The 24517-nt window shown below is 30.5% G+C and overlaps 1 protein-coding gene across 1 annotated transcript in view; it reads left to right on the top strand.

The window, feature by feature from the left end:
- The window catches only part of LOC107449426 (uncharacterized), a 46646-nt gene that overhangs the window by 16423 nt on the left and 5706 nt on the right, over positions 1 to 24517 (top strand). The window contains exons 6-21 of the mRNA XM_087159621.1: positions 1040 to 1396; positions 2370 to 2524; positions 4334 to 4751; positions 6833 to 7013; positions 8230 to 8399; positions 10770 to 10881; positions 10983 to 11044; positions 12533 to 12640; positions 14746 to 14884; positions 16092 to 16277; positions 16609 to 16703; positions 17902 to 18075; positions 19967 to 20140; positions 20623 to 20829; positions 21888 to 22019; positions 23583 to 23873. Of these exons, the coding sequence (XP_087015747.1) occupies positions 1040 to 1396; positions 2370 to 2524; positions 4334 to 4751; positions 6833 to 7013; positions 8230 to 8399; positions 10770 to 10881; positions 10983 to 11044; positions 12533 to 12640; positions 14746 to 14884; positions 16092 to 16277; positions 16609 to 16703; positions 17902 to 18075; positions 19967 to 20140; positions 20623 to 20829; positions 21888 to 22019; positions 23583 to 23873 (2961 nt within the window). The remainder of the gene's footprint in view (positions 1 to 1039; positions 1397 to 2369; positions 2525 to 4333; positions 4752 to 6832; positions 7014 to 8229; positions 8400 to 10769; positions 10882 to 10982; positions 11045 to 12532; positions 12641 to 14745; positions 14885 to 16091; positions 16278 to 16608; positions 16704 to 17901; positions 18076 to 19966; positions 20141 to 20622; positions 20830 to 21887; positions 22020 to 23582; positions 23874 to 24517) is intronic.

A 24517-nucleotide genomic window follows, 5' to 3' on the forward strand; every position in this document is an offset into this window, starting at 1 on the left:
AAATAATAAAGTAGTTAGATTTTGTAGTTATTTTCGGAAAATGAAAACATTTCATTTTAATTAAACATGAAGCAGTTTATTCATAAATAGGCTCTCTCTTTCACTTTCGATTAATTTACCACAGATTAAAAACGGTTTCTAATTGGGGTTATTTTTTAAATAGGACTCGGAAAACAAATATCAACGATGTTAATTTCGTTATTGTAATCTCTACGAACTATGGTTCAATGGTTCTCTCTGGTTGACTAAACCACAGGTCCCCAACATAGGCGCTTTCGCTCTCTAGTGAGCGTTAAACATTTTTAAAGGAGTGTTGGGACCTTCCAAATGATGTATAAAAAATTACACACAAAAGAAAATTTTTTTAAAGACCGAGTTCACTTCAAAATTAATCTTATCTTGTCTCCAAAAACCACTATGTGTTTGACTCTGCTTAAGTTACCTGCCATTGAAGCAGTTATTAATTCAACAATTTATACATGAAAATATTGCTAACTAATTCTTTAGTTAATATATGTTTGATTGCTGTTCTACCGAAAAAACACTTTTAACATTTGGAAGTTTCATCAGCAATTGCCACGATTTACCTACGATAACGTAACTTACAGGTATCCAATTGCTTATGAGAAAAAATTACTTTAAAGCGATTTAACGTGTTTAGAGTACTAACAGGAGAACTTTTCACTATATTTAGGAAGAAATTTTGTTATATAATCCAACGGGACATTTTTTCTCTCAGAATCCTCTTCGTTGCTTAGCAACTGAGAAAAGTTTGATGAAATTCTTTAATTTTCACGATACTGAATTTTAAAGATATTTTCTAAGTAACGGAGTTATTTATGAAGAAATTTCCTCAAAACACCGCACAGTGTTCCCTTAAAAAAGTGTTAAATATTTAATCGACTTTTTAACAAAATTCGATTTTTGAAGTTAACATAAAAAACAAATGCTATAATATATTCACATGTAATAACATAATATATCCCCACGTGATATTCATTTGTAGATATAAATCTATTTATTTATTTATATATTATAGGTTACAGAGGACACCGATTGCGATGTTGCGACGTACCCTCAGAATTTCTACATCCAGAATGCTTTCCTATCATAGATAACAAATCCTCTAGAAGGCCACAGTTATGTGTAAATTATGTGAGATCTTCAAATGTGCCAAGAGCAGGATGTACCCTAGGTACACGAGAGCAAATTAATCAGGTGACTTCTTTTATTGATGGTTCTGTTATTTATGGTTCTTCAGAAGAAGAAGTCAAACGCCTGAAAGCGAATCAAAATGGGCTTTTAAAGATTCAGGGTCATTTACAGCTATTGCCTCCAGACACAGCTAATCCACATGATTGTAGATCAACTTCAACTCGCAAGTGTTTTTTAGCTGGTAAGAATGGAAATTTTCTTGATATAGTAGATATCCAATTATCTGGACTAATCATATCTGATTCATATAATTGATTGTTCAGGTAATTAAATAATAAACAATAAAAGTTTTAGTTTTATAAGTGAAAAAGAAAACGGAACTTGAATAGGATCTAGTAATTTAACAACTACAAAAATAATATTGTCCATGCATTTTTTGCAATATATTCTGCTACTTCAGAGTTCGTTAATAACTTCTCACATTAAATAACCTCGGGAATATCATTATATCTCGGGAGTCATCTATAATTTCATTTTTTCTTCTTCAAAATGGTCCGGAAAATTAGAAATCTAAATTATAGGTACTAGTATATAGTTCGTTCACCAGGAGTTGGCACTTGGCTCCACCTCCTCTGACGCAGAGTTCATTTCAAAGCGGGAGTAAGAAGAGAAACATCTCCGCTCTTGAAATTGAGACAACCCCTGATGCGTGCCAAATACAAACAGTGAATTGTTTTTCAGTCACTTACTTCGCTTTATCATCTGCTATTATACCTTTCGTTTCTCTAGATAATTAAATATATTTTAAATTTAAAAACTGCTGTTTTCCCAGCAAAATGTCTCAAAAAGGACAAACTATTCACTCAAAAGAGATAAATGTCATTAAATTTAAGAAATATTTAATGTTTAAAAAAATGCACGTAAAGATTGCGAAATAAACATTTTTGCCATATGATTGCCAAATAACAACCTTGTTCAGGATTGCTCACAACCATCTCCTATAAACAGAGAAATAGTATCTTCACATACCACGTCATGAAGGCGAAGCCAAGTGCCAACTCCTGGTGAACGAACTATACCTGCTGACATAAACTAGTAAAAAAAAAGTAATTGGAGTTCTACTGATATATTTTTATGAATTGGATGTGAATCCAATTCATAAAAATATATCAGTCGAACTCCAATTACTTATGAAATATGACAATATTTTGTAGGTGATGTCCGTGTTAATGAAAATATTGGATTGATGGTCATGCACACTATTTGGGTTCGGGAGCACAACAGAATTGCAGGGAAACTGGCGGAACTTAATGCGCAATGGACAGATGAACAGCTTTTTGAAGAAACAAGAAAGATTGTTGGAGCTGAGGTAAATCGCAATTACTATTTTTATTTTCTGTTTTGTTATATCAGTATGACCGTTAAAATTATTTTTCTTTGCTTTGGAGTAATATTGATTAAGGATTGTTTTTAGTTGCATTCTTTCTTAGTTGTATCATTGAAGACTATTGAATGTAAATTGTAATCAAGAGTATGAAAACAGTTAGTATTATTGATAAACTTTAAAGTACACTGGGGAACCTTTTTCTTCTTCTGTTGCTTAATATTTTTGAAAGGATCTTATATATTTTCGCATAGCCGATTTCAAGTATAAAATAAGTTTCTCTCTAGAAGCTGCAGCTATTAATAACACAGTATTCCCAAATATAACACAACTTCCGAAAAAAGAGGAAATATCGCCATCGAAAGAAAAGCAATTGCTTGTGCAATATTTATGATATCAGATAGGTGACATTGGTTTCAACAGGATAGAGCCACTGTTCATACTTATGAGTTAATCATGTCTTTCCTCTGAGTGTTTTTGGGAACTGCCTGATTTACCACGCACTGTGACCATTCCCAAAGCCCGGACTTGTCACCTCAAGACTATTTTCTAAGGAGATATTTAAGGGATATTCATGTTAGGTAATTAGATTGCCCGACATCTAACGACGAACTAAAGGTGAAAATTGAACAATGGATCAAAAATGTTCTCCCACAAATGTTGATTAATGTTTTCGGTAATCTTGTTAATTTGCCAATTGACAAAATACAAAAATTCAGCATTTCTTGCGATTTGTGTTCAATAAACAGTCCGCTTCTCTTGTCCACGTTTTGCTTTTTTGAGTTTTATTTGGGACATACTGCATATTCCGTATATTCTTAATCAGGATTTTTTTTAATACACTCGAGTGGATAGAAGGTGCTCCCACTTCTTGGCTGCGTAGGGAGTGGTAGGAAAAAAGTGATATATTACATTTATGTTTATGATATGTTACTTTGAGGTCATATTTTTTTTGCCTTGTGTGTTATTTTTAAAGGAGCAAATAAGTGTCAATGTGTATAGATAAGCCTATACGTTCTTCATGAATTTTTATATTCAGACAGTAAATGAACTTAACTAAAAATATTATTTTGAAAAAATCTGTAGCTATCTGTAACAAAATTAATTTCAGATTTGATACCCCCATCCACATCCAAATTAGCTAAGATCAAATACATGTATAAATACTACAAGAAATTTGTTCCTCAATGTAATATGTGATCCTAAAACAGTTATTACTTCTTTTTTCTCTTAAATTTTATAATTTTTTAAAAGCTTGTAGTAATTTTCTTTTAAGTTTCATTAGACCATAGAAAAGAATAAAATAAATTTAGTTCCAAGCGACATAAACACTGTTTAATGCGATGAAAATCCAAAAAATTGGCAGCCAGTAAAAAGAACTTTGAAATCTTCTCTTCAGAAAATGTGGTCGTCATTTTTCAATGCGAGGTGTGCTTAAACGCTGTTTTTAATCTTCGCATTGATATAGACGTTTGAAATTTGAGCAGCATGAAAACAACTTATAGCTCTATCCGACAAGGCTGACGATGAAGGAGAGTAGCCTCCTTTTTGGTCTGGTATAGAGACCAAATCTTTCAGATCATTTGGACCCATCATGTTCGTCTTAAATTATTGACAGTAAACTTTTCCAAAGAATAATCTTCAAAAATCCTTTAACCTTATGTCGAATATTTGAACCCTTAAAGCAATTATGACCTAGTAATTATATGCATCACTTTGTAATGAATTAAAATTGTTCTATATTCTTATTTTTTTTTTTTGACGGAGATTAATCAATCAAAATTTTTGCAACAGCTTCAGCACATTACTTATTCTGAATTGCTCCCAGTCCTTCTTGGAAGACAAGTCCTCCGCCAATTTGATCTTGAAGGTCAGAAGGAAGCGACATTCTACCAAGGTTACGACATTAATCTCAATCCTGGAACATCTAATGCCTTCGCTGCTGCTGTTGGTGCTTCATTCTATTCCATGATGCCATCTCATTTCTTTCGCTACGTTCAATCAACTGGTACAAATCGAGACAAGACAAAAGCGAAACACGACACTGTTGGTTCTATGCAAATTGGTGAAACCCACTTTTTTCCCGTGCCACTTTATGTTGACGAGGCTTTTGATCAATTCTTGTTGGGCATGGTAAACCAGAAAGCACAATCCATGGATGAGTTCATAACAAAAGAAATGAATAATAATCTTGTAGAGGAAACAGAAGGAGGTCAGTTCATATGTATTATTTAATTATTGTTTCTCAACAAGAGCGGGAAATATAAGGTACTAAATTAAGTACACTGTTTCAAAAAAAATTTTATATCGACATTTTTGTTTAGTTAAGGAGTTTACTAATTATAATGTATGGAACTTTTACGTCTTATAAATTCTCTTCAGGTAGCCCAGTTGGCATGGTCACCCAGTTAGCATCTCAGTGATAGAGCGTTTAATATTCGCCTAGGTTTCCTCCTTGTTGATTTTTTCACTAAAATAAAAAATTACGTGAAAGGGAATCGGAAACACGATCCATTTTACTGGATGTGCATCATTCCATACATAATTGCAGTATGCCTCCTTTACGATTTAATAAAAATGACGATTTATAATATAAATAATAATATAGAGTTTAAATTGTTCGCTTCTGTTGTGCAGATTATATTTGAAAAGTAAATGGCCAAGTGACACGAATGATCTCAGTCCGCGTGAGCAAGTTGAAACTTCAAATAAATACGCTAAAGCTCAACATGAAACAAACAAAACAGAAAGTTGGCCTCATTTTTATGTGATTGTTTTGTTCTGTATATCCCGAACAACACCAAAGGCAGAAACTCTACATGAATAAGTTACAGAAGCTAGCTCATGTTGACTGAAGTTATTTCCCCGTGAAGTTATTTCCCAATTCGATAATGGTTTATTTTTCTACACAATTCAGATTTTATCATTTTTAACTTGTTCCAAAATATATTATGTTTAGTAGACCGAGGCTTTACCGAGAATGTTACTTCTTTATTATATATTACTTAAAAAATAGTCAATTAGCACACCATGGAGCTACAGGTGGAGGCTCAATTCAGACCTTGAATTAAAAGGTGTATTTATGCAATTTAGAAATGCTATCCACAAATTCTACAGCCAGCTTTCTAGGATATCCGAAAATGTATTTTTTTATTTTAACCGAATATCTTTTTAATTATGAAAAATATTGAAAAGAGGACGTAATAAATATTCGATATTATTTGTTAATATAATTATTTCATTAATGAGAGTGAATAGACAAATTAAAATTGTAAAAACAATAAATAACAACATGTCGTGATAACATACGTTGTCATGATTTTTGGTAATCAGGATTTATAATTTCATTCTATTCATTTTGTAATTTTATGAACGTTGATAAAAAAAGTAAAATAAGAAAATTTATTTTTATATCTCTAACTAAAATCAAAGTTATTATAATTTTAAAAAGCGATTTACCTATAAACTGACACACTATTGACTATTTATATATATTTAGTCATATATTTTAAAACATGTTTCCTAATTACTTCCGTTATTTTCGAATTTGATATCTTAAAATCTGCTTGCGCCATTTACTTGAAATTTTGCATAAATATTTTCAACCTGATCAAATTATTATTTTAATTTTATAGCCAAATTCAAAAAAATCAACAAATTATGCATCAAGCGGTGCGATATCAGCTCTAAATTAATGTGTCCAGTGCATAATATATTCCGTAAGTTTAAACATTTGCATACACTATTGAGCGAACAAACTTAAAAAAATATTATTTCTCAAAAAGTTATGTGCCTTAAAAAAAATTGTTTTTCATCGTTTTTTTTACTATTTTCCATCCCTTTACAATTAAACAAAATTAGAAGTTTTATGGGTACCAGGGCAGCATAACCATCGGCATTAACAAAACAGCATGTTCAAAATTTTTTTAACTTAAAAAAAAACTTTAAAAAATTTAAATAAATATAAATTAATTAAATAGCTGTATTTATTTGAATAGCCGGTGAAATGGATAAGTACCATTTCCTGCAATAATATTCATTTCATAAGTTTCAAACATGCATTGAATTTAAATATAATTCATTGAATATATATTTAAGTTCAATGCATGTATATCATTTAGTATATACTATACAAAAATAAAATAATAATCAAAATTAAAATAATCAAAATAAATGATTTTAAATTATAAATTCCTAATTCGGTCTCCGAAAGTATTCGGCCTCACAAATTTAAAATTTTCACGACAGAATCTGGTTTGATTTATCAATTTAATTTTCTTTTTTATTCCTCAGACAGAAAGAACGATGAAATGGATTTAGCAGCTTGGATCATTCAGCAAGGTCGAGATCACGGCATACCAGGTTATATAGAATGGCGGAAAGCTTGTAGATTATCACCTTCTATCCAAAACTTTACTACTCTTAGTCAGATAATGACAGCTGAAGCAGCTGAAAATATTGCGAAAGCATACGCGTAAGCATTTTTCAAAGTTAAGTTTTTTGAAAATAGCATGGTTTACTGCTATCTTTAAGAACAACGTTTGTTTATTAGTTTACAATAGTTTTTTTTTTCTTGCCTCTAGATCAGTGTTACCCTATAACTAAGCATTCGACATCTGGACGACGAATTAAAAACGTGTTTACTTTTATATTTGCTTTACAAAAAATCAGCGTAATTTAAGAATAATAATATTAATTTTTTTTAGAAAAATATAAATAAGTGATGCAACTAATATTTGTAATTTTAAAGCTGTTGAAGTATTTCTGTAGAATGCAGACTTTGCAAAACTTTCAAAACTTAGTGTAATGTAATTAATATAAAGGCTAATGTACTTTAGAGCTCATGTAAAATAATTTTGATATAAAACTTTTTAATAATTTTATACACTGCTGACCCCAAAGCCAGTCGAATATAACATAAACTATACACTATTTCAATTTTATATTAATCATATGACTTGCTACTTTATTACTTTTACAGGTATTCGCCTGATACTGTTGAATGCAAGCTATATTAACAATAAATTAAGCAACACTTAGTTTAAAAGCAACCAGTTCCAAAATTTTTTAAATATTAGAAACTGAAGAAAAAATAACCAAATAGTTGTGTTATATTAAAGACAAGACACTGGTTAAATGAAAACCAGTCTTTAAACAGTGTTTCAATGATTGCTCATCCTTTTATTTTTTAATCCTTTTAAATTCTGCCTAGTATCGCATTGTCATATAAATATGGTAAAAATTAGACATAAATTTTAAAATCCTTTCAGTACCCTGCAATTAAAGAGGACGCTATTATTATTTTATTTTATAGTTAATTATACTTTATGTTCTCTAAAAATTGATCTACTATTAAATCATAGTAATGATACCTTTGGAAACATAGTACCGTGTAAATTTGCTGTAACTTTTATCAGGAGTTAAACTGAGTCATCGTTACATTCAAGCTAAAGTTTAACAGTTTAATTGAACAATGAAGTTTTAGATAGATTTCATTGTACGATAATATGGTCTAAATTGGCACCTTATTGAAGTTGGCAGCGAATTTTATAGTAGTTACGATTCAAAACGATTCGAAATTTCTTAGCCAAAATTTTTTGTAATCAACTTTTATTTATATATATAGACAATAATTAAGTTACTGATATGCAATGCTTCAATTATTTTATAAGAAAAATACAATTTTTCAGAGATGTCCGTGATGTTGATTTATTCACTGGAGGTTTATCAGAAAAACCAATCGTCGGTGGAGTGGTTGGCCCGACATTTGCCTGCATTTTAAGCAGGCAATTTCAACACTTGAAAAGGGCAGATAGATTTTGGTACGAAAATGATATTCCACCTAACTCTTTCACTAAAGGTAATTAAACTGAGTCAAATTTTAAAAACATACTTTTTACTTTAGCAATACAAGGTGTTTCAATACAGCAGTTATAAACTTAAGGGAAAGATAGGGCACATAATAAAGATTTAAAATTCATGGCAACCCATGCCGGGGAACGTCATCGTACGCAGCTAGGAGGGCTTCTCTATTATAAAATTCCTATTCTTGTGCCTTTGAACTTGTAATTGTATTTATCTAAACTATCTTAATTTTATGTTTTTTGATAAGTATTGTCTAATTTGCATTCAAATGGGCTCAGAAATAGAAGTGATTTAATGATGTGGTGAATAATTCGCCAACTAAGTCAATGTAATCATAAATTACATTAAGATAGCTATTTCTGACCTTATCTGAATATAATCTTTTAAAATAATTCTTAGAAATTATAAAATTAAGATAGAGATAAATTTGAATAAATATAAGTATCAGTTTGAAGACACTAAAAAGGACGCTATACCGTGGGAGAAATTTTTCATCGAAAATTCTTTTCACCATCATAAATAATTTGAAATTTAAATGGAAAAAAAAAGAGTTAAGACAAACTGAGAGAAAGCCATGAAGTTTCAATAGCTGCGTTTTTTTTTCCTTCAAAAAATCAAAATGTAAACACATTTTTGGAAGAGAACTTTCTTATTGCGTATTCCTAAGTTATCCTCTCATAATTTATGTTCATTTTAATATTTTGAAAATTTCTTTTCCGTGTTTGAATCTTCATGACTTACTCTAATTTTGCCTGAACTCACTTTTACTATACTTTAAATTTTAAATTACTTATGGAGGCGAAAGAGAATTCGAGATGAAAAGTTTCTTTCGTGGTATAGTGTCCTCTCAACAAGAAGTTCCTAATAGAGAAGCGACTCTAGCTGCATTTGTTGACAATTCAAGAATTGGTTTTTGTGTAATTTTACAACCTTATGATGTGCCCTATTTCTACTCGAAGTTTGTATTCGCTATATTGAATCATTATGTATTCTTGTTTGTATTAAATAGATACTAGTACCATATGTTCTCAATTCTCTGATATTGCTGAAACTTTACAAATTAAAACAAATAAAGCTAAAAACATGTAATGTTGAATATATTATTGTCTTAGGGTGAAGAAAAAAATATTGATTCCATGATATATTATCTAAAAAAAATTGAATTAGAAATGTAGAAAAATATTTATGGGTCTGAGTTCAGTAAATCTGCTGTAAAACCATTTAATTTGAAAATTTCATACATAAGGGTTGATCTTGATCTAACATTATCTTAATACTTTGTAAGAGAAAAAGTTCAGTTTTGTGATGATTTTCTAATGAGTATATAAATAATTGAAATTACATTAGTCATATTCAATATTTTTTTTTTTTTGTCTCTTATATAATTTCCCCCCCAAGAATTGGAAAGTCATTGATTTCTTTATAAAAAAAATTAGCACGTCTATAAAATTGATTGTAGCTAGCTGCTAAAATGCTGAGCCAGCATAATTTTGCTGCTATCTCCATATATACTAAAATAAATAGCTGGCCTACAGTTAGTGGTCACAGGAGTTTCCGCGGGTCGTATCGTGAGAAAACGGCAAGACTTTCATCTGTTTTCTAATCTTAAGTGTATGAAGAATTGCTTCTTTGACATTGCCTACTTATTTAATTTCTTACAATTACTTTTTGGATAGTAATTGATAGTCTGATTTTCCAGTAAAACCATGTGTTTTAGCCTAGAGCTCTAACATTAGCAGCAGCTAACAACTAAATTACTGAATTGGCTGACGACTGCCTGGCCAGCACTTTAGTACCCAGCAGTTGCTGATTAGATAACAAAAAGAACGCGATTAATTTTTGTTCTTTAATATGTTACTTCAAATATTTTATTTCTAGAAAACGAATTTTAAAAAAAATGGGAGAGTTAGTTGGCTATTATTTCATTAAATTAATTGACTCTGATTTTTCCAACGCTTTGAGGAATAAAAATTTGAAGCAATTGAAAAATAAACGTGCATGCTAATCCAGAAAATATATCTTTAAAAAAATTGAAACAATTAAATATTTCAAGTAATTAACTTAAATATCCTTAGTAAACAACTGGAGTCATGTAAATAGATAATTCGATTCAAAATATTAGATTTTCAAGGAAAAAAAGTTACCAAAATAATTTTTTATGTCTCAAGTGCCCGTTTTATTTAGACAAGTACTTCATGTTGACATATCTAGTTTTTGAACTCTGTTCTAGGTAATAAGTAGTAAATTATAATATTTTACTGCTTTTCCACATTTTATTACTAAGTTGTTATTTAAATTTTGTTCTGAAAAGTTATTAAGTGTGTGAGTTCCTTTTAATTTTGATAACTATTTACTATTATTGCAGATCAGCTTCAAGAAATTCGAAAAACTAGCTTGGCTCGAATTTTATGTGATAATGCGGGAAAACTTGTCCGATTACTCCAACCTTCTCCAATGCTAATGCCTGATGAATATCTGTAATGATAAGTTTTATTTTCAAATGTTACTATTGTACTTAGACATCGTATTTCTATTAAATATAATTTCACTCCTCATTGAAAATTGAATTTATTAACAGGAACGCCTATCAAGATTGCAACAACACTGCTCCAGCATTGGATTTAACGAAATGGAAAACAAGTAAAATTATTTATTAGTTATATAATCTTTAGCAACATTGAAAGAATAACTTTACTAAAAAAGTGTTACTGCTAAGAAATCATAAATCTCATTAATGCCCAGAATTCGAAAATGTAAGGCGCAAACGAAAACTGAGCAAGTATGATAGCATTAGTTATATAATAGAAATCAAGCCACTCCACCAATTAGGGTTATGAAGGTTAAAGTGTGTACCGCACACTATGCATGACTGTTCAAATAATTCACGTGAAAGCATTTAGTGTGAATGCAAAGTTGGTCTAAAAAGGATGCTTCGAGAATGAAATAACGTGAAGTAGTAGGAATTTTACTAGGAGAAGGTGAAATCGTACAAAGTGCACACAGATGTTATGAGTCGTAACTCATCGATTACCTTTTATGAACAGCAGCGATAGATGCAGAGGAGATTATGGTGTTTGCTTGCAATGACTCTCGGCAGATACAACATCCTTTACAAAAACTTTTACACCATTTGTTTACTGTCGTTTATCCTAGACAATGTTCTCACTAAACATTTAACATTCGATGATAAATGTCCGCATTATGTTCACTCTTCGCCAATAAAAGTCATATTACTATGCTTCGTTTTACTCTGAGCGCATCCACCTTAGCAAAACTTTATGTTCGCTTAAAATATTCTCACACAAACTCTAGTTTTTAGAAGGCTTTTAAGTTCCTTCACTGATTTTTGATTGCTCTGTACCTCATAACTCGGAGATCCAGCTTATTCTAATGATTTTCGATAGAATCCATGTTTGGGCTCTGAATAGGCCAGTCTATTCGATCACCCCCATTACCACCGTAAGAAATCCGTCGTAAATCGAAGCATGGCAAAAGCAATGTTTATTGTAAGCAACGTGAATTCAGCTCATAGAACTGTCTCTACATAGGAAGTACGCCGTCATCCAAAATGGCGCAATAGGTGTTGGACCAAGAGACCCAATAAAGGAGAAACACCCACAGACCATAAATTCATCTTCATCGATGTGTATAAATGTCCATAAAATTATTCCATATATTTAAATTTTAATTCTAATTGTCATATAGATGAGAACTTAATTTCCAGAAACAAGTTTAGTGTCTTAGAATGAATACATAATAATTGAAGATTTACGGTGCAGGTCTAATTTTAAAGTTTTTTATAGTTTCACAACTCTGATTCGATGTGAAATTAGCAACCATTTTAAATTAACTACAACTATAAAACCTAATTAGATCTGACTTCGTAATTGAATTTGGCATTGTTTCTTGATATGTAATATTTATTTTCTTTCTCGGAAATTCATCGTAGTTTATATTTAGTACTTGTCAGTGCGTTTTTTTTTCTTCTTATATAATAATCAATAGTCACGAAGCAAAGAAAGTTTATCTAATAATTTTACAATTATCTGTTTTTCCTATGCATTGTTAATAATATGAAGTGAACTTAAGGTTGATTATCTTTTTTTTAATCATTGTTACAATTTTTAGAATCTCCAGGCTATGAAGTTCCAAAAGAAACGCTTTTGACTTCTCTAAAAGAGGCCATGAGGCAGGCTATAAAAAGAATTGCTGCTGAGCAAGAAGTTTTCAGTAGAAGTAAGCAAGTCTTTAATTTATTTATTTTTTTAATTATTTTCTTTCATAATAGTTATTAGTTGAAAGATCGAATTTATATTCATACAAAACATAATCTCAATGTATTGAGATTATATTTTAGTTCGCATAAAAGTTATTTAGGGAATTTCATTTTTATTTCATTTATTATGTAAATGAATAAATTAAGACGTCATATAGCTGTTGAACTAAGAATTACAAACTAATTAAGAAATTATAAAAGTAAAAAAAGTTGTGTGCTTGAACCACCAATTCATGGTGTAATCAAGGGCCACTACATGGGTGTTTACCACATGGGTGATTACCACATGAGTTTAATCAAGTGAAGGGGGGAGACAGGGTCAACTATCTCAGGTCCAGGAACGAGGGCAATGAATATACATGGAGTAAGAAGGCTAGCTCCGATAGACATAATGTAAACTGGTTTCCAAGTCTTGGTGTGTTCCTCGTGTAAAAAAGAAAAAACTACATTTAGGGGCACCGTAACAGAAGTTTTCGAAACTGATTTTCACCCTGCTCTCTACCTAACAGCTACTGTAATAGAGGAAAAGTTGGTGAAGAGATGAAAAGCTTTTTATTTTTATTTATTGTTAGTTTTTACGGCATTTTTGCACTATTTATCAGCAATATTGTACTATTAATTAAAATATTTCTTTGAGAATACACTTATATCATCTATGTTGATTAAATCTGACAACATATTTTGAGTCAGAAAGAAAGAATAAAATAGTGGTTGGCGGGAGACAGCTTACGCAATCATCCACTGAAAATTTGTAAATATCAACAACTATAGAGAGACTGTAATTACCAACAACCTGTTCAAGGGTCACGTACCTCCTGATTGTCACTGTGCTTCTTATGCACATGCGCTGGATCCTATATTATACACTGGATGGATGGAAATATAATGCTTTGCTATATATAAGTATGTTGCCCGCCCTATAAGTTGTTTTTCTGGTATAGCATGCCGCACCAAGCAGTTCCCTGCGTTAGTTACGTATTCGCTGCACTTCTCCTTTTTATTTTCTTTGCTGGGGGCAAGGTCGAAACTCCTTATAAAAATGTTGCATCGTTTAATAAATTTTTTTAAAGAAAATTGTAGAGAATTTCAGAGATTCTCAGGTAAAATTGAAAAGAAAATAAGGAAAATAAGTGCTAGAAAACTTCAAAATTGCAAATTTGAATAAAGGTTATTAAATACGAAAATAAGATTGTTTGTTTACTGAGGAATGAGCTCGCAATAAATTTCGTCTTAGGCTCGTACAACCTGTGCCCGGCTTAGCTGAAATATATAAGTTAAACTTTTTATTTATTTATTTACGAATTGATTCGTCTTTCCAATGAGTCTCTGATTCTTTAATTCCTTTTTTCTCTCTCTCGTCTCTCTCTTTCTTAATTCAATGCCTGTATCAAGACTCATTCATGGTAACAGTGGCAATAGTGGCGCATTATTTATATATAACTATTTAAATTTCCATATCTTCCTTCTTCGAATTAAAACAGATTTATAAACCATAGAATGAGATAAATTTACCTTCGGCTTTTGTCAGAAACCCATTGATGACAATTTCTCAAAAGAAATTTGTCTATTAGCATATTAGAGCTGCAACCAAACCTGAATATAAAATGTAGTTAGTTGAAAAGCAGCGTAATCTTGTTATCTTAAAATAAAAAAAGCTACCCTCAAATCAAGAAAGGAACTTAAGAGTATTGATAAATTCTATATTTATAAAAATTATCATCAAATTACAGCGAAAAGTACCTGTACTCAGGGTGATTTTTACCTTAAAACCCATTTTTACCGTAACATTTTACGGAACAAAATAAAATCTCAAATATCGTAATTTTTACTGTAATTACCGTAAAATTACCAAATCACTCTAATTAAATAAATATTACTGCTAAAGTTATGGTATAATATTTTGCGGTAAAAATGGATTTAACGGTAAAATAGATTGTACGAGAGATGCATCCAAAGTGCCAGTACTTTATACAGAAATTTGTTCTAGAATTCTTTACAGTGCATGTTGCTTACATGATCAAGGGTCAACGCGTTCGTAAAACTCTAATAACATTTACTATTGCAGATATAGGAGTGGCTCCTCATACAAGTGCTGAAGCAGTACATCACGTGTTTTTAAGACCAAAGAGACAGGCCATGTTCATCGCAAATAAATCTTTGGTGTTGGAATTAGCTTCTCTTCAACTCATACATGACGTGCAATTGTAAGACCAGATTTTTAGTTAATCGTTAATTGAAACTTTATTAAATTGAAACTTTTTTTGTACATGCACAACTGCCTTGAAGGGACATTACAGTAAAACTATTATTGCATATTTCAACATTTATATTTCGAAATTGTTCTCTACTATATGATGCATTTAAATATCAAATACTTAATCGCATCCAATCAAATGTAAAGCGAAGTGAAAATTATGCAAAATTATGTTAAATTAGCAATTCCGGCATGTACTTAAAATGCTTCCTGTAATCAAATTTTTATATCATTTACTTAAAATAATTCTCATTCGGAATTAATTCCAAAGGTTAGAAGCAATTGTATACAAATCCCGGGAGTCTGATCGATACGGCGTTACTAAAATTTTACAGGAATGTAAAAAGCTGCTTCTAGTTTCCATTCTATAACATACTCCTAGGTTTTTTATTTTTTTTATTTTTGTAGATTCTAAGCAAATAGTTTCTCAATATTATTTGGATTTATTGTCGCAGTACAGAGTAGCATTAATTTAGCATCTTAAACGAAAAATAAAACACCATTAAATAATATTAAAAAAAATGAAAAATTTCGTCAAACAGAATTCTTCTACATAACTTAATAAAAATTAACTAAATTTAATTTCGGATTTTTACATTGTTACGTTTTGTGCTAAATGTATAAAGCACAGATATTTCAAAATAATGCATAATTTTTTTTTAAATATATTATATTTTCAATTTTTTTTTTGGTTATTTAGAAATTTATAAAAATAAACTTAAAATGAAAAATTATGATTTTGTTTTTCACTACGGTACCTTTTTAAACTGTGATTAAAACCGCAAATAGCAGTTTAATGCATAAAGTTTTACCTTTTGAAGCACAATTTTTATTAAACACATTTTTCATACCTTTTACATGACAGATTTCTTTAAGTAGCTATAAGACTGTTATAGTTAAAAAATACAAAAATATATTTTTGGTTGTAATTAGAGCTCCCGAAAAATTGCTAAGAAGCACCTCTGTCCCATCTGCATCAAAGGGTTGGAAAACAATTGCAAAAATAATTTAAGTTATAATTCAAAAATTTTGATTCATTGTTACTTTAAGGTGATAGAGTAGAGATATTTAGTTTTTTTAATGTTATTAAATGCTACTTGATGTATGAAAACAGAAAATGGAATTTTAAAGTGGTATAGAACAGTGGTATTTTACAGGAAAGATCCCGAAAAGAAGCCAAGTGATTTAGAAGTGGCTAATATGATGCTGGCTTTATCGTCACAAGATGTGGAAGATTACATTCAGCTTGGAATTCGAGAGAATTTGCCGGAGAATCTAGAGGGCCGATGTCGATTTGAAGAGGAGCATTCGTCTTTGCCTTGTGATCACACCACACCTTTCAGGTGAAATTTCAGTGTTATCCCTAAATTTCCATTCTTTCTAAATTATTTATTAAAAAAATGTCGCTTTAGCATTTTTATTATAGTCATCATTTCTTATGGTTCAAAGAAGTGGTAAAAATAATATTTAACAACGATTGGTATGAAATGGTAAGCAAATATTTGCTTTTTAACTCTTATTTGCTAATATAATTGAAAAATAAGAAAAAAATGGTGATAATCTAATAAAGAAATAACCATGATTAAGTGTTTGTTGTCTTGTTGTTTGTTTCGAGACCATTTCGATAATTTAAAAATTAAACATTAATAGCTAATTTCAAACATTTGTTTTTAGATCAGCTTCTGGATGGTGTAATAACATTCAAAACCCACAGTGGGGAAAATCTCTGGTCACCTTCCAACGTCTGTTGCCTCCACGATATCATGACGGTGAGATATTTTCAATTATTTTTTTTTTTTAAAACTAATTTCGATTTGTACGCACTAATAACCAGAAAGACTAATACTACTTATATAGTTATAACCGAAAGTTGAACTCTCTAAAAATGTAGTTGATAAAGAGGGCTATAGCATTATCATGAATGAATTTATTTAATTTTATAAACGGTGTTGAAAAGCCGAACCAATGTTGAGTTTACGACTATCAATGTTCAACTTCGTAGCCTTGTAATTTCGAACCCAACGCAGAAGACAATCGGATGCATTGGTACAAGAACTTTTTGATGGAACTAACGCATTTGAGTTACATGGATAGGAAAGCCACGACAACCTGCCACTGTTAGCCAAACGGCAAGGGAATTCTAACTCATGACCTGTCTACCATTGAGGATATAAATCATCTGCACTGTGGTTTGTACGAGTTGAGAGTAGAATTGGTATCTATCAACCATCTCTGGGATTCGAACCCGGGTCACCTCAATAGGAGGCAAGCGCTCTATCCCCTGAGCCACAATTTCTTTAGAAGGATATGTTCAGGAGAAAGCTCTTCCTCGGAGCAGTTCCAGCAAATCCTGAAGATCCATCTACTGTCTTTATAAATTTTCATTCAACCGAAAAGTCGCCAGTTCTCAATCAGGTTTTCAGCCAAGTAATGATCTCGAACGTGGGTCACCTCATTGAGAGGCAAGCGCTCTATCCCCTGCTCCACCACGGTTTTACCATGAAAGAATTAATAGACTGTATGCATAAAAGATGAAAACATTGCGTGAAAAACTAAGCATTAAAATATCTTTAAGCGTCAAAGAAAGTATGCTGTTCTGCGCCGGAAACTAATTTAAATAGTACATTTGTAGAATGATTTTTTTTTATTTATATCTTTTGCTTTTATTTATATTTTTTGACGTTTTCTCGAGAGTTATAAACAATTTTTTAACAGCAGTAGATTTCAAATTATGTAAAATTTAAAAATTGAATTGAATTTGCTCTTTTGGAAAGAAGTACAAATAAAATTTACCATCCCTAAAAATAAATCGCTAAAAGAGCATTTTCTAAGCTTTATTTTAGGTTATATTAACGAATACAGCATTTTTGAAGAGAGTATTTAATCCCGCATCACACGTAATAAATTTATAAAATTCTAATCTCAACAATATGTTGTTCTTTGTTATTTATTTGTCATAAATTGCAGGTATAAGTGCTCCGCGTTCAGTTGGAGCATCTGGAAGAGATCTACCATCTCCTCGGCTTGTGTCTACTATAGTTCATTACGCCATAGCTGCACCGCATGCAAGATATACTTTGGCTCTAATGCAATGGGGACAATTTGTAGACCACGATTTAACCTTAACCCCTATGCATGAAGGTAAGAGAATCATTTTCGTTTTCTGTTGTTATTATTGTATATTATTGTATAATAATATTAACATTTTTATGTAATAGTTCATTGCGTTTTAGCTTTACTATTCATTTATTTGTTTTACTTTTTTCACCAGTAGTTTCATAAAATGGATCATTGTTTGGAAGTAAAACTATATTAATTCATTAAAAAATTATCGAATTAAAATAAAGATAATTGAATAAAAATAGACGTCATATATTCAGCTCAAAATAGCCTATGTCACATTCCTGGTTAGTAAACTTAGCTCAAAACTATCATTTGTAAATAAGTGATACACTTAAAACAACTATACAATGCATAATAGTTGCGAACATAATAGAAGAAATAAGATAATCGAGAAATAAAAGATTCAAGAAATAAGAGATTCGCACAATTTTAACACACCTATAAAAATGGCTTATTGAAATTTTTTAAACAAATAAAAATGTTGGACATGGTATCAATTATCTACAACTGTGGATTTTCTGTCTTTTTCTGATAAGATCGTCATAAGATAGAACATTCTTTCCTAAATTAAATTAAAAAAAAATTAAATAAAAAAAAACAGTTAAAAAATTATTTGAAAATGTTAATTTTTTGTTACGCATAAAACACTGGTAGCGTAAATGTAAAGGCTTGATAAATAATAATATTAGAATTAGAAAGAGTCGTGAGTTGGAAAGAATTTAGAGTTGAAAATTTCTGTTGTGTTTGTTAAAAGAAATGCATCAGAATAAGCAAATTACATTGAATGATAAATCTATCTCTAAATATGAGAAAACGTCCAAGAACACATAGAATTTGATTTAAAATAAATTAAATTTCATTCTAGGAAGGAACCACAATAGAGAAAAGTACTCAGTTGAAGCTTATTCAAATAAATATAATGTGTAACGAAAATTAGGATTTATAATGCAACGTTAGTTATTATAAAGAAACAAGCTTTAAAAATAATTTTTAACGGAAAAATCAGTTCATTATTTTTTTCTTAAATTTTTATAGTTAGTTTCTAAATTATAAAATTTGCTTTGTCCTTATTTAAACTGAAAATTTAGGTCTTCCAAATTTAAAAAAAAATTATTCTAAGTACAAGATGAAGAGCAGAAAGTTACTTTTGACTCAGCTTAATACACAATTGCTAAGTTTTCCATTTTAGTTAGAAGATTCTTTCTCCTGGTATTAAAATAAAAACATTAAAGTACGTTTTACATTTCAATAAATGCGATTTTAAAAAAATTAAATAGTTTTATTCAATAGTTTCATTAAACTTAAACACATATAAAAAAAGACTTAGTGCTCATACCATAATGTGCTAAGTGCTGGAGGAAAAAATATATTGCTAGCACTTATTGCTCTTTTACTACCACTTTAAATATTATTAAAAATTGTTCCGATAAAAACTAGAACACTAGTGTGAGCATAACATAGATAGAAGTAAGACAACAGCATAAACTGAAATCTGTTATAGATTTTGATCTTTCTCTCACGCTTACCATTATTCTAGCTGCCAACGGGCTCTATCATAGATGCCCCTATGATAGAGCCCGTTGCCCCTTCTACCCTTGCGTTGCCCCTCCCCGCTTCAAGGGCAAGGGGCACTGTTTTCACCTTCAGTCTAAGTAACTAGTGTGCAACTCAATAAATTGAGCACGTGATAAAGTAAAAAAAAATGTTTCAAGTCAGTCATGTCTAAAATTGTATAGCTTTGAATACCTCTTTTATTCACTCACACCCTGAATTGATTTCTATTCCTTCAGAAATATGTGTTTTACGTCAAAACGTTAATATAGCTAATAATAATAAATAATAATTCTACTTTATAATTTGAATTGTTTTAAATTAAATATTCATATAAAAAATAAATTGTTTTGTTCAGCACTCGGTCGACGTCCCCTGGACTGCAAATCATGTGATTCGGCTAAAACAGTTCATCCTGAATGCTGGCCAATTCCCATTCCCCCAGATGATCCATTCTTTCCATCAGTGCACAAGAATTCTTCAAAAAATTGCATCTCTTTTGCAAGATCTCTGGCTGGACAACTGACCCTTGGTAACAATCTCTTTTACTACTTCGACGGGAAACGCTTTCATTGCAATGTTTCCTAAAAGAAACTTATGAGGAATTAGTATTGTATTTTTAAGAATTATATTTTTAAATTCATGCTTCATTCATATTACCAGTGAACTTATTTATATCTTTTTTTTTTTAAATTCGTGTGTTACAATCCCTTTTATTACTCAAACAAGAAGTACTCTAATTGCAGTATTATTTAAAAGCTACTACTCAGCAATTGTGTAATTTTAATTAATTAGAATATTAAGATTAGCTAATTAAGGAGAGTCCGTCGAACTATTAAATTTGTGTCCTGGTACGTGAAAATCCGATAATTGTATCAAAAGTTAGTGAAGTGTTCACTCTTTTTTTCTGCACACTGTATTACAGTGCTAGGCAACATATGATTTTTTTGTTGGGAAGTTGATTGCAGTTTCGTTTTAATTTTATAATACATATACTCTTATAATTTTTTTTAGGTCGCCGTGAACAGATGAACCAATTAACATCCTACTTAGATGCCTCTAACATGTATGGGTCGGATGCATGTGAAGCAAGAATGCTGAGAACATCACAAGGTGGACGACTCAATTCCACCAAACACCCCTTTGGTGGCAAAGATTTATTACCGTTGGATGTGACTAATGTGGAATGCAGAGCTCCATCTGGCGTTTGCTTTGAGTCCGGTAAGATATTAACTCATAAATCATAAAAATCCCCTTCATTAATTTGTTGTTCTTATTCTGAATTCTCTTCCTAAATAGTTTCTATCATATTCTATTATTCTCTTTTTACTGAATAAATACTCTTTTTTTTTGGCTGAGATTTGTTTTTCTTTTTTCTCTCTTTTTTTCCTGTAAAATAAACAGAAATATTTTTTGGTCTTTTGTTATTTAATCTTTACGATTTCTATTTGAAAATTAAAATCTATTTACCGTTAGGACCACAACTTTATCACAAAACGATGTGACAATAAGGAGGAGGAAAAAATAACGCAAATAGAAAACACGCCGCTGAAACGTATTCGAGTTGAATTGGCACAGTTGAATTCCACAAATCAAACATTTGAAATTTAACTAACAAAATGATTGCAAGCTAATTCTTAAATTGCACCGATGAATCACTTATTAGATTTAAATTTTCCTCATTCATTAGATCCCATATTAAATTGAAATATATTGCAAAAAATAAGAGCGATGATTCAATTTGCCGATTTGTAGTTCAACTGATTCTTGACGAACATAAATGTCTCCTCAATTATCAATCTATATAAAATGCCACGGAATTCTGAATGAGTTTGCGGGTACTAGAGATTTTGATACAAAACGGAAATTATTATCAACAACTTTTTCACTTATAAGGAGCCGTGATCAGTGGTTAAAATCAAGATGCTGTTATTGTGGCAGACTAGGGTTCAATCCTCAATGATGACTTGAAACTCAACTAGGCTTCAGATCAATGGGTGTTAAGTTGTAAGTTGTTTATGAGAAGTAAAGACGGCACTGCGATGAGAATTTTAGTCACGAATTTCTGGAACCATAACCTCCGTTACTATGATGCTTTGTGCTTTGTATGAATCGAAGGACAGCACTTCTGTTAACAAAGAAAAATTATTTTTGGCTCTGATAAGTAGCTTAAGAGATTTTCGGAAAGAATGAAAATTTAAGTATTTTGTGGACGTTTCTAATTTTTTTTTTAATTATGTGCAATCGGACAATATAAAATTTTGATCACTATTTTTCAGGTGATATTAGGGCAAGTGAACAACCTGGATTAACATCAATGCACACTATATGGATGAGAGAACATAACCGTATAGCAGCGGAATTGGAAAGAATTAATCCTCATTGGAGGGACGAAACAATATATCAACAGGGTAAATTACTCTTTTTTATTTTTGCATGCACAATATACAGTTATACAAATTACATTTGTTTACTATGAATACACTTTTTTAAAACAAAAATTATTCAAGCCATTTTTAATTCCTAAGCATTGAGTAAAACTTCTATATTAAGTGTAACATTTAATTTTTACATCTAGGTGTTAATTATAACCTTTTTATTTCGAAACCAACACGGTATGATATAGCTATTAAAAAAAAAAACCTCCGAAATAACTATGCACTAGCCTGCTTAAGTCTTTGCCCAAAGTCCTTATTTAAATTTATAATACAAACTCAAACAAATATTAGATTTTGAAATCTCGTTGATTTATTATAGGCAAGTTGTATTTTCCTAAACTTAAAATTAGAGATTTTATGATCTTATATTGTACGAAAATGTAAACAGACAAGTGCTTGTTGAACAATCATAAATGAAGTTTTAGCGAGTTTCAATGCAAATCAATTTCAATTTGACCATATTTTATATCAAATTTTGGTAGAAATACTAAAGAATAAGGAACACAATAAGGTAATACAATTTTGGTTCATTCTCTTAAATTCCCCTTGTGGGAGGGCAGTTTTTTTTATAACTAGCATGACGATGCTGCTTTCGTCTTAACTTAACATTTTTGTAGTTGTTTTTGTTCTCGTATACTAATAAACGTAATTTCTCATTATTTAAAAATATTTTAACTTTGGAGGGTTGTCAGCGACATTATTAATTTGTTTTATTTATTTTTTATTTAGATTTTTGGTAGTTTTCGTTTATTTATGAAAAGAGAAAAAAATTGCTTAATATAAAGTGCTCAAAGAAAAAAAAATCCGCTGAAGTAAATAAAGTCTTCCGGTCAATAAACAATATTGAAGAAAAAAAATATAAGCGAAATGCTATGAACAAAAAATAAAATAAAAATAAAAATTGTGAGCGAAATGCTATAAAAAAATAATAAATAAATAAATAAATTAGCGAAATGCTATAAAAACAAAAAAACAAAATTAAGAAAAATAATAATAATGAGCGAAATGCTATCAACAAAAAATGAAGGAAAAATAAAAATTATGAGCGAAATGCTATAAAAAAAATAGTAAATAAATAAATAAATTAGCGAAATGCTATAAAAACAAAAAAAAAAACAAAATTAAGAAAAATAATAATAAAGAGCGAAATGCTATAAACATAAAATGAAGAAACAAATTTAATGAGCAAAATTGATATAAATAAATAAATAGCATGAATCAACTACTGGTATCTGTTCATCGAATTCTATCACAGATAAAATTCTGGACGGGCAGTAATGTGGCGTAACTACCACTACAAATATTAAATACAAATATACTACACTACAAATATAAGACATGTTAACTCTATTTTATCTTAAGGTACCTTTTGGTAGATGAAGGTTGACATTAGTTGATTAATAATTCCCCTCACTTGCAATTTCTATTACTTCAAACAAAGCTGATAAAAATAGAACTAAATGCAATTTTTTTCTGTCTGAAAATGGTTTACGTGTGTTTTATAACTTAACTAAATTTGTTAATTTCAATTTTCAGCTCGACGCATCGTTTCGGCCATGTTGCAGCATATTACTTTCACGGAATTCGCACCACGAGTCTTGGGTGAGAAACTCATGAAAGAATCAGAATTATTCTCGAGTCCATACAAGTATGACCCAACATGCGACGCATCTATATTCAACGAGTTTGCTGCAGCTGCTTATAGATTTGGGCATACCCTTCTGAAGCCAGCCTTTCCGAGAATCGGATCTAAATATGAAGGGAACTCTGGAAAGGTACCTTTGCAGTTGAGAACGGTATTCTTCAACCCTGAACCCTTGTATGAAAGTAAATACATTTTTATATTAACTCTTAGCATTTAAAATAATGAAAAGTAAAAAAAAGATCAATAATTCGCAAATAATGCGTACTAACTGTATTTCACCCTAGTAAAAGGATTTCAATTCTCGTTACAAGAAGAGCATGACAATATTTGTAAGGGTTTGTTGCTTTTTTCCTCCTCTTCAATGGTTCAACAGCCCAAAGTGGGTCATGGTCTTCTTCAAGAAGCCTTTCCCTGCCCAAATCTTTGCTCCATTCACGTTTTCCAATACCTGATTTTGAAAACTCAAAAGTCTTCCATTTGGTCATCAATCCATCTTGGATGCCTTAATTTCCCGTGTTCTGACTGGTCTGGCATTTAAGGCTTCTTTTGAGGCACGGTCTTCTACACAAAGATAAAACTTTCGACTCCTTGATGATTCAGATTGGGTTTTAATGCGTGCAAATCCTATTATCATTAGAACAAAAGTCATTTAAAGTTATTTATTTATTTTGTTGTTTAGTGTAAAGTTTACACTATTCAACCAAGCTCCGATATTTTCCTTCGTTCTGTTTTTTTTCTTCGGATGTAAACGCAACATTCGATTATGTATTATTGGGTTTGAAACTGAGTTTCCGTCATTAATTTTGAATTTTCACATTTCTTGAAT

The sequence above is a fragment of the Parasteatoda tepidariorum genome, chromosome 3 (genome assembly GCF_982258835.1).
Source record: "Parasteatoda tepidariorum strain Cologne lab strain chromosome 3, Ptep-v5.0, whole genome shotgun sequence".
Taxonomy (NCBI): domain Eukaryota; kingdom Metazoa; phylum Arthropoda; class Arachnida; order Araneae; family Theridiidae; genus Parasteatoda; species Parasteatoda tepidariorum.